The sequence below is a fragment of the Benincasa hispida genome, chromosome 7, assembly GCF_027475165.1.
Source record: "Benincasa hispida cultivar pf3 chromosome 7, pf3_genome.v1.1, whole genome shotgun sequence".
NCBI lineage: Eukaryota > Viridiplantae > Streptophyta > Magnoliopsida > Cucurbitales > Cucurbitaceae > Benincasa > Benincasa hispida.
Window position 1 is genome coordinate 24,206,121 of NC_143484.1, and position 12,079 is coordinate 24,218,199.

General features: G+C 33.4%; 1 protein-coding gene across 1 annotated transcript; it reads left to right on the forward strand.

Moving 5' to 3' along the window:
* Positions 1-384: 384 nt before the first annotated feature.
* On the forward strand, positions 385-5,735 carry LOC120081611 (auxin efflux carrier component 7-like). The gene is made up of 6 exons (XM_039036638.2): positions 385-1,982; positions 2,080-2,353; positions 2,590-2,675; positions 4,271-4,428; positions 4,533-4,609; positions 5,160-5,735. The coding sequence occupies exons 1-6, from the start codon at positions 767-769 to the stop codon at positions 5,224-5,226; spliced, it is 1,878 nt and encodes a 625-aa protein (XP_038892566.1). The 5' UTR covers positions 385-766; the 3' UTR covers positions 5,227-5,735.
* Positions 5,736-12,079: the final 6,344 nt, after the last annotated feature.

The window sequence follows — 12,079 nt, forward strand, 5'->3', positions numbered from 1 at the left end:
GGTGCATCTAAGTATTACTCAAGATCTGATATTTTTAACCATTTTAAATGAGTAAATTAGGTAAGTTTGAGCATAAAGGTGAACTAATTGAAATCCTGTCGTTCGAAAAGATTACAAATAACAAAAGAAAATGGAGTAAATACAATAGTTATGAATCCTTATTTTTAATGTTTGAATTGTGAAACTAAAAATTAAAAAAGGAATAGGAGAGAGCAAAAAAAAATGGTTGAGATCTCATGGTGGTGGGAAAGGAAGTTTAAAGTTAACCCAAGGGTTAGGTTAAGAATGAAGAAGACAACCACATGGTATGGTTAGTTAGAGAGAGTAGTGTCCCAATTGTTTAGGGAATGGTCCCCTTAAAAAAAGCCCAAAAAGTCATAAAGAAAAAGAAACCAAAAGAACCCAAAAGCCACATCTCCATTCCATTCCACCCACCCCTTCTTAGCCACAACATCCTCTCAATCTATCTTCTCTTTTCTTCTCTATATATAAATTATAGATTCTTCTTCTTCCATCTTCCCTCTCGCCTTCTACAAATCACTCACTCACTCACTCTTTCACAGTGGAAAACTCCATTTCCACTCTGCAATTTGCCTCTCTGCTCTGCAACCACTCAAAAAATTCTCTACAATTCGTTATCTAACGGTTTTGTTCTTTCCCAAATCTACCCATCATCGAGAATCGAATTTTCAGTCACTTCCCTTCATACCCACTTCAATTTTGAACCTCTACAGAAACCCCCATTACTTGTTTTTCCTCGCCGGAGATGATCACCGGAAAGGATTTGTACACTGTCTTGACGGCGGTGATTCCTCTGTATGTGGCTATGATTTTGGCCTACGGTTCTGTACGTTGGTGGAGGATCTTCTCCCCCGACCAATGCTCCGGGATCAACCGCTTTGTCGCCATTTTCGCTGTTCCTCTGCTTTCGTTTCATTTCATCTCTACTAATGACCCTTATGCTATGAACTTTCGGTTCATTGCTGCTGATACTCTGCAGAAGATTATCATGCTTGTTGCTCTTACAATTTGGGCGAATTTCACTAAAAATGGAAGTCTGGAATGGATGATTACCATTTTCTCGCTTTCGACTTTGCCGAATACGTTGGTGATGGGGATTCCTCTGTTACAGGCTATGTATGGAGGTAACTCTGGAAGTTTGATGGTTCAAGTTGTTGTTATGCAGTGCATTATTTGGTATACGCTTTTACTTTTTCTGTTTGAGTATCGTGGAGCGAAGATTCTGATTATGGAGCAATTTCCTGAAACTGCGGCCTCCATTGTTTCCTTCAAAGTCGATTCCGATGTGGTTTCGCTAGATGGGAGGGATTTTCTTGAAACCGACGCTGAAATTGGCAACGACGGCAAGCTTCACGTCACTGTAAGGAAATCAAACGCTTCACGGCGGTCGTTAGGGCCTTGTTCGCTTCCTGCGTTGACGCCACGGCCGTCGAATCTCACCGGAGCAGAGATTTACAGTTTAAGTTCTTCCAGAAACCCTACGCCGCGAGGTTCGAATTTCAACCACACGGATTTCTACTCTCTGATGGGGTATCAAGGACGGCACTCCAATTTTGGCCAGCCGGAGTTGTATTCCGTTCAATCGTCCAGAGGTCCGACGCCACGGCCGTCGAATTTCGAGGAGAGTTCCGGTATTCCGGCGGCGAATTCTCCGAGATTCGGTTTCTATCCAGCGCCGAATCCAGAGTTCACGAAGAGCGGTAAAACACAACCACCGCAGCAGCCGCCGCCGCCGCCGCAGAACGGCGGCGGCCCGATGAGTAAAGCCAGCCATGACGCGAAGGAGCTTCATATGTTCGTTTGGAGTTCAAGCGCTTCGCCAGTTTCAGAAACTGACGGTCTCCATGTATTCAACGGGACCGATTTTGGAGCTACTGAACAAATTGGACGACCCTCCGATCAAAACGCCAAGGAAATCAGGATGTTCATCGCCGATCACCCACAGAATGGGGAGAAAAAAGGTAAAATCGCAAGAAAAAAAAACCCAAAACCCAGTAATCAAAAACCTTATTTAATGTATTTAACAATAAACTATTTGTTGTGATTATGATTAATTAGTTGCTGAAAGTGAGGGAAAGTTGATAGGAGAAGAGTTGCATTTAGACAATGAGAAAGAAGAACATGTTCCTATAGGGCTCCACAAGCTTGGCTCCGGTACCGCCGCTGCCATCTCTGCAGCCACCCCAGCTCCGGAAAGTGGGGCGGCGAAACAAATGCCTCCGACGAGCGTTATGACACGTTTGATCTTAATCATGGTGTGGAGAAAGTTGATTAGAAATCCAAACACATATTCAAGTCTCATTGGCCTTGTTTGGTCCCTTATTGCCTTTCGGTACTATATTTTATATTTTAACGTCATTGATTTTAAGTTATATTTACTGTTTCATAATCAAAATTACTATAATGATAATAATTTATTTTTATTATTCATATTTCACATAACATCGTTAACTAATTTTCTGAAAATATATCTAAATAAATCCTACTTTTTATATTAGGATCGATTCATCTAAGTATTGTTAGTTGAAGTGTTTGGTTTGAATCTCATTACTGTGTGTGAATTTGCAGTTGGCATGTGTCTATGCCTAAAATAATAGCACAATCAATCTCCATTCTCTCAGATGCTGGGCTTGGAATGGCAATGTTTAGCTTAGGTAAGTCAAAACTTACCATTACTACAAATTACTATTTACTATTTACTTTTTATATGCTTGCAAACGTGTTAATCTATGGCTGTTTAAAAGTTTTGGGGTTTTGATTTTCTGATTTGGAAGAGCACAAAATGGAATCATTATCGAAAAGGGTGTAGACTTGTAGTTGATTGATTGGTCTTTTGACCTTCAAGACAAAGTACTGTTCATTCTTTTATTTGGAAACTTTCCAATAATTGACTATTGAAGTAGGCTATCAAAATATGCTCTTACTAGGTTTCTATGTTTGTGTTTGTGAACTTGAAGTTTTATTTATTCTTATTCTTTTTTTTTTTTTTTTTTTTGAAAAGAAACTTGAAATATTAAGTTATCACTTGCTTATAAATACTTACGTATTAATTTATTTGTTTGTTATCTATTTTTTAATGGCGGTTTTAAAATTTATGCTAAATTTTGAGTAGTTTTTAAAAATTAGTTTTTAGTTTTTAAAATTTGAGTAAAAATTCTAATGTTTAGTTAGGAAAAATGACATTAATATATAGAAGTTATAAGAAAACAAACACAAATTCAAACACCACAAACCAAAAACCATGGTTCAGTTGGGTAGAGATATTATTTTTAGATTTTAGTTTTTGAAATTTATACTTATTTCTTCTTAAATTCCATATTATAGTTTTTATATTTTTGTGAGAAAGATTTTAATTCTCTGTCAAATTAAAAAATATAAACAAGTTTTTGAAAATTATTTTCTTCTTTACTTTTCAAAATCTGGTACAGTTTTTAAAAACGAATATGAATAATAAAGTAATGGGGTATTTGGCTCATTGACTAGTTAGTGTTAAATAACTCAACTCTACAAAACTTCAATAGTATTCATTATTGAAGTTTGCATATCTTTTTTTCTCTCTTTTATACATTTATCGACGAACTCCAACTAAATAACCTCGTACCTCAAACATAGATTTTCTAAAACCAACATATTAACCCCAAACTTCAAAGCTCATCCCAATCCCCAACTACCCTCTACAAAAACTTATAGGTGGAAATAGTATTTACAAACTTAATTTTCAAAAACCAAAAACTAAAAATCCAATTACTATCAAATAGATCTAGATGATTGTCCAACGGAGTCTAAGGTTTCAATTAATTGATTGGTTTTTATCTTTTGACCAGGAGAAAAAGGGTACATTTTTTGTTTGGAAATTTTCAAAATTTCCACTTAGCAATGGTGATTTATTGTATGTTTGGATTTTTTTTTTTTTTTTTTCTTTCAATCCCAAATTAAATTTGGCAGGTATTAGGTTGGTGTTGTTGTCCACTCTATCTGAAATTATGGCTTTGGTCCTTATACTGCCAATTAACACCAACTCACAACCATCCATTTGCTTCTCTCACATTCTCTGTCACAAACCAAATCCATAAATATTTATCTTCTTCACTACAAATGAATCTCTACCACCCAACATCTGGGTCCCAATCCTCAGTGTCTTTGATGGTTTAACTTTTAAGTTCCTTGTGCTCACATTTCCTGTTCATTCTTCTTCTTTACTTTCTGAAAATGAATCTCATTAAATGGTCCAAATGACTTTTTCCCATAGGTATATTCATGGCTTTACAACCAAAACTAATTGCTTGTGGAAACTCTGTTGCTTCATTTGCCATGGCTGTGAGGTTCCTCACTGGCCCGGCTGTGATGGCGGCTGCTTCGGTCGCTATTGGTCTGCACGGAAATCTCCTTCGCGTCGCTATTGTTCAGGTTAATTACTTGTACTATCTGTTTCACTGTTAATTATAGGATTAAAAACTTGTATGTCACATTAATGTAAGTGATTAAAGGTAACCTTGATCTGTTCTTTGTAGGCTGCATTGCCTCAAGGCATTGTTCCCTTTGTTTTTGCTAAAGAGTACAACGTCCATCCTGCCATTCTTAACACCGCGTAAGTTTCTGACAAAATCTAACTTTTCGGTCATGTTTGGTAATGGTTTCGACTCCCTTTAATAACTATTTGGTTTTTTTTTTTTTTTTTTTTTTTTTTAAATTAAACATATTTTCTGTCAATTTCTAACCATAGTTATTTATTTGTTTTTTTAAATTTATACTTGTTTCTTCTAAAGTTTGAATTATGGTTTTTACATTTATTAAAAAAATACTTGAATTTATAGTCGAATTCTAAAAACAAAAATAACATCTAAAAACTATTTCTTTTTGCATTTTCAAAACTCAGGTTTGGTCTTTGTAAACATAAGTAGAAAGTTAATACAAAGCTTATAAGTGAAAGTAGTGTTTATAAGTTTAATAAACTAAAAACCAAATAGTTATCAAAACGTATTTAAAAAACTTTTTGAGTTCAATAATGACTTGATATTAACAAAGTAAAATTCCATGTTGAATTTGTTGTAATATTATTTCATTCCCAATTAATATTAATATCTATTTCTTGGATTTTGTTCTAATTAAAGAAAGATGGGTGTTTCCATGTATTGCAGAGTCATCTTTGGGATGTTAATAGCACTTCCAATCACTCTTGTCTACTACATTCTTCTCGGGTTGTAAAAATCTCACCATTACCAAAAACACAACCAAAATCCAAGAAAAATTTATAATTCTTTTCTTGTAGCAAATGGAAGAACATCATCTCAAAGATTTGATTTTCAACGACCGAATTAGCAAAAGGATGTTCACTAAAGGTTTGATTTTCCACTCGACATGCGTTAAACTCAAATTAGGTTAGCAAAAAAGTTCCAAATATTTGGGGAGATTACTTGCTCTGTGGGACCAAAGCTTAGTACAAATCATACTAGAAGAAGGCCAAAAAAAAAAAAAAAAGAGTTGAAAAGACAAGAGCAAGCAAAAGTAAATGCTAATTAAGCTGCAGAAGAAAGGAGGGAGAAATAATGACAAATGGGGAAACATTCATGAGGAAATCAAGGAAAGTGGTTGTTTTTCTCTCTCCTTTTTCAACTTTGCTTGTAAAGTTTGTTAAATTTTCAATGTTTTTTGTGTTCAAAGAAGAGGACAAATTTGACTAACTTTGATAATTTTATAAAAACCATATTCTCAAATGTGGATTGCAATGAACAGAAAATTCTCACACAAACATATAGGCTTATTATTATTGTTATTGAAGTTTTTGTAGTCAATGGCCATTATTGTCCTTTGAACTTGATTGGTCATGCAATTATATGATATGGTTTGTCATTTTGCTTTGTTTTGTTGTTGTAAATTTAGAGAAGCACTTTTTGCAAAGATAAAAAGTAGATGAGGAGATGATAATGTACTTTCAGCATCATACAGTACAACACAGTGGGTGTTATGGACTTTTTGGGTTACATAAAGGGAAAAAGGAAAAAAAAAAAAGTGCGAATAAAAGCATCTTTTAAAGCAAAAGGAAAGTTTGAGAAAAGTATTTGAACTTGAATTGGGGGAAAAAAATAAGTATACCCTAATATATGTTTTTCAATGGTTAAACACATTCATTACCGTTCTAAATACTAATGGTTTGATTTTCAAATTTGCAATTGTTGAATTCAACCGAAAAAAGAAGGTTCCTAATATTTTTTGTTTTAATTTGGTATCTATGGTTTAAAATATTTCTATTTAGCTCAAAATAATACACAAATATTAAAGACTAAACAATATAGTCCAAGAACATATTATGCCAAATTAAAATTTAAAATATATATTAGGCAAGTTTTAAAATTTAAAGTCTATTAAACACAACTCTAACTTTAATATTGAATATATGTATTAAAGTGCTATTTAAACATACTTGATATATACTTACCTTAAATTGAGTTTTCAAGAGAGATTAATTTTTCTTAAGAATAAAAATGGTTATTATTGTCATCATTATTTTAAATTTAGATGCTAAAATAGATTTCTAAAAAATATTGGAGTCAAATTTAGGTCGTTGAAAATGTAAGCATAAGTTCTATTCTTTTTCTTTTAAAATAATATTACATAGACATTTTGATGAAACTATGACTCATATTTTTTTTAAAAATATATAAATATATTATAATTATATCATAATTATAGAATTATGCTCATGTTAGAGTACAAAGAGGAGAAAGATCCTAAAAATAAACACCTCATTGGTATGAGGTTTTAATGAAAAACCATGTTAACTTAATTAATTAAAAACAAAAAGGGAAGGATATCAATTTAAGAGAAAAAAAGAGATATTTTTTTCTACCAAAGAAAAAAAAAAAAAAGAAAAGAAAAGAAAAGAAAAAGGAGGAAAGTAAGAGAAAGTATGTTCTACTTTTTTGTTTTTGTTTTTGTTTTTTTTACTTTAGCCTTTTTCACTTTATTTTTAAGATGTGTTCCCACTAAATAAACTACACTTGTATAATTCTTTCAACTAAAGCCAAGGGGGCTTCTCCAAAACCAGTTTGTTTGATAATTTGGGTGGACATGTCAACTAGGTTTTTAAACAACTTTTTTGTACAACAAAATTTGATGGGACTTTTCCTAAGATATTTATTTTTCCATATTTCTTAATCATAAGTTAGTGGACAAAGTTATTCTTCATATTCATTTTTTTCTCATTTTTATCCTATGGTTTGTGATCACATTTGTATCATGTAATGTGCATCTATCTTAGAATTACCCTAGGCGTGTTTTAAATATTATTCCATGGACTTTTCTTCAGTTTTGACGAAAATAGTTAATTCGACTGATATTCGAAACGTTTCATATACGATTCTAGAATTTACCTATAGATATGTTGGAATTTATTGGGTGGAGGTTTTAAATATTATGAAAATGATATATATATTAGAGACATCTCATTTAATTCTTAATCAATGATTTGACAATACGACTTGTAGTCAACAAACTCTATATGAATTGTTAAGTGACAAGTAAATTCTCCATATGCTCATTATAACATAACATAGCACTCAAATGAAGCATATTAGCTCAACTAATATTCAACGACTCATTCTTAATATTGATTAAACATCTTGTTAACATGGTCACTTGAGGTATTCTTCTCATATTGAAATCTTATAGAGTTCTCCTCTCATACTTGTTATCAGTTGAACATATTTTAAATTAGTACTAATTAATCAAGCATTTCACAAAATTTCCTTTTTTTGCAATTTTCGTGAAATGTGGACACTTGATTTCCACCCTCCAATATAGATTGTGAAATAAATAATACTTAGGATTTCATAAGTAAATGAGAAAAATGAATTAACTCATTAATAATGTAAATAAGTAATAAGGTGAAAATTCAAAATTACAATTTTTAAAAGAGCAAGTGAACAAATTATTAGTATTTGGATCCATTTATTACAAGAAAAAGAGACTCTCTTAATTCATGGAGAGATGACTAGTCGAAAGAGAGGCTCTCTCCCGACGCCGTAAAGTAGGCGCATCGGGAGTATGAACTCATTCCCGACGTCGTATAGTGCCCGTCGGGAGTTGGTCCATACTCCTGATGCTTGAGGAAGGAGTGTTGGGAGTTAGGCAATATCTCCCAACGCCTTCATTAAGTCATCGGGTGTAACGACTCGACTCCTTAGGACTTGTGCTAGGATGTTGTTATATGCATGTATATATCTAAAAATGACATTTTTCATGAATTGGTTAAAACCAAATAAATAAATTTTATTAAAATTAAATAACTAAAAAAAATCATTAATCAGGGTACTCTTAATTTTAAATAAAACATTACTAAAAAATTCGTCTAAAACAACCAACAGTGCAAGTACTGAATGTTTTCTAAATTCAATTACAAAACTAATATTTTAAAACATGATAACATGAAATCATGGGGCAGAAGCATTGACTAGTCCTAGTGACATGGTTACAAATTCCTCTTGTCATTCCCAAGTGTGTCCTTACCCTTACCTGAAAAAAATATAATAAAGAATGAGTATAAAATATTCAGTAAATAACTCCACTACCGGGGTCAGGCTATGCACTTATATCCAATAAATGCAATATACTAGTGGGACATGCATATAATTAATTAAATCCTAGATGGCCATCTAGTGAGTGATTAAACAAAACCTAACACGTATCTCGTGGCTCGAAAGCTCACAAATATATTAGGGCACCAATCGACACTCAGTAACATAGTAGTGTTAGGAACTTATCTATTGACATATAATGCTTTCAAAAATTTTTACAACATAAATCATAGTACATGTCTCAAGGTTCCACACATAGTCATATCAGTAACATACTTTAATCATAGTCATATCAGTACATTCTTTAATCATCATGCTCATCAAACAGTTCTAGTCACATCTTGCTTCTGAATATCATCCAAATAAATCTATTAAATTATACTGTCTAGGTTGCCTGGCTCAAAGATGATTCTAGTAGTAAGATTACTTACTTCGAAATTAAATTCAAATATACTTAAGCAAGCTTATCTTCTCCTTGTCAAACAAGACCTAAAATAATAAATCAAATTTAATCTCAACATTAAGGGGCTAATTCCAATAAAAAATTAACCAAATAAATCCAAACAACTTTGCAAAAATGTGTTTTAATCCAAACCGCTCCCAATCTCTCCAATAGATTGGTTCTAAATCAATCACCACAACTTGAGGATTAATATCCCAAAACTACATCATAAATTAATAAAAAAAAGGGTTCTAAATTTTGATACTTACCAAAAATCTTACTGAACTACCTCCAAATATGTTGCACAACAACCAACCACACTTCTAACCTTCAACCAAACCCCAAAATGTGATGGGTAACAACAAATTAAGGCCAAAATCACTGGGAAACAAAGATCTTCAAGAAAACTCACATAAATACCCATTATCTTATCCAAAACAAACCAATCCTTACCTTGTTGGGGTTGGTGCCCTAAATCTCGTAGGGTCCTATAGATTGTAATTGTATTGTACAAACATCTTATTTATCTAATAAAATATGTGATGTTTTATTTGACATTTAGTTGCATTAAACTCACAAACCAATAAACTAATATCCAAGGTTATCTTGTAGCTTAAACATGTATGTAGAGACAAGCGCGTGGATCATGTTTAAGTGATAACCTAAATGGTCTGTAGTAGATGGATAAGGCTGGATAACTTATCCTGGTGACACTACGAGTATGACTCGCTTTGTAAATGTTACAATTGTTATAAAGTACTACAGATGATCTGATCTTGATCATCCATGTGGAGACATGTGAGCGGGGGTATTCTATACAAAGGTGTTTGTATAAGACCAGATCACAAAATTTTTAGTCTTATTATATAACATTGTTCATAATAGAGACTTACATTTCACTAAGATGACCATAGGTGACATGACCTGAATCCTGAGTGAGTTGTGAAATTCTGCTTATGAAGGCGGTCCTTCGATTTGTATGGGTGAGAGTGATCAAATCGCCGACTCAACAAGCTTACCATTTTGGGGATTCGTCTGATTGGGGAGTTGGGAACCTGTTACATAAGAAAGAATTCACTCCTTCCCCAACATCGGGGTAAGTAGATAAATTTCTCCCTTAAGGGTTAATTGTGGGGCTTGAACAATGTGGCACCACACCTTCTCCTAGCCTGAGAGGGGTTTGGGCATAGTTGGACTATGATTTATCGTTCATTAGAAGGATTAGTGGTACTTAAGGAGTTAGATATAACTATAGGGGCAAAACAGGTAATTTTGGCCCAAATGTACTTACGAGAAATTTTGTGAAGGGTCATTGTACTGTTGATTGATTATATCCATTGGACACAGAAATATATCTGTAATGCGAAGAGTGCAACTGTCGATCTTTAGTGAAGCGCTTGATAGTTAACAGATGGTGAATAATTTAATTACAACTCCTGGATTCTCACCCAGAGAATACAGAGGTTTCAATCGTGGTAGTGTCCTTTTGATCAAGGGATTCTTCTTGAAGAATGATTCTCCGAAGGTAAGGGTTTCTAAACCATTTTTCTTTTCTGCAATTTATTTCAAGCATGTTGTATTTTAATTAAATGCATACATTTTTCTATATGTTTGCTGTAAAATTTATATTTTGTAAATTTTGAGTTTGGATCCGATCCCGTTTCTGCTCAAGGACCTTCCATGGTTCATTCAATTGGTATTTGAGCGGGGTGTTTAGCCCAAATTTTTTTCAGAATTTCCGAATTATTTTACAGTTTTTTGGTGGGATTTTGCATTCTATAATTTTTATATGATGAATGTTTGAGAATGTGGATGTTTAAAATTGTTAAATGTTTAAAATGGTGAATTTTGTCATATTTCATTGCAAAATAGATGTCACTTAGGGTACGTTAGATTATTTTGCTAAAACTGATCGATTTTTCCTAATGATTTAATGCAAATAGACTAATATAAATAATTTGTATGGTTTCAACAAATTTATTCATAATGACTTCCGTGACTCTTAATTTACTCGCCGCCTACAAGCTAACGGGTGATAATTACACAACTTGGAAAAATACAATCAACACTATTCTGATCATCGATGACCTTTGGTTTGTCCTAATGGAGGACTGTCCTCCCATTCCAGCTCCAAATATTGCTCGAAATGTTCGAGAAGCATATGAGCGATGGACACGGGCAAACGAGAAGGCACGAGCATACATCTTGGAAAACCTTTCTGAATCTTGGGCAAGAAGCCTGATCTCATGCTCATGGCCTGTGAGATCATGGAGTCCCTGAGGGGAATGTTTGGACAACCGTCCGCACAGCTCAGGCATGATGCTCTCAAATACATCTTCAATTCCCGTATACAAGAAGGGACATTTGTTAGAAAACATGTTCTTAACATGATGGTCCACTTCAACGTGGCAGAGATGAATGGGTCCATCAACGATGAAGCTAATGTTGTGATTGGTGTCCTAAATCTCCTGGTAGTCTCGTAGTTTGTAAACATTCTGTCAACATATTGTTATTAATAAAATAAGTATTATTTTATAAGCATTTACTCAATCCAATAAACTAAGATCCGAGTTTATTTTATGTAACCTAAGTATGTATGTGGAGACATACAAGTGAATCATGCTTTAAGTAATAACCTAAATGGTCTATTGTAGATGGATAAAGGAGGGATACCTTATCCTGGTGACACTACGGATACGACCCACTTTATAGATGTTACAAGTGTTGTAAAGTGCTACAAATTGTCAGATCCTAACCATTCATGTGGAGACATGCAAGCGGAGGTATCCTATATAAAGAGTTTGTATAAGACCGGACCACAAAATGATTAGTCTCTTTATTAACTGTTGGGGATGATGCTCTAAACTCTCGTTGGGTCCTATAGTTTGTAAACATAGTTTTGAACAAACGCTTGTGATGTAATAATATATGATATTTTCTTCACTTTTGTCTATGAACATTGGATGTTTTAATTGCTTTACCACAAACCAATAAACTAAGATCCCTGGTTGTCGTTTGTAACTTAAGAATGTATGTGGAGACA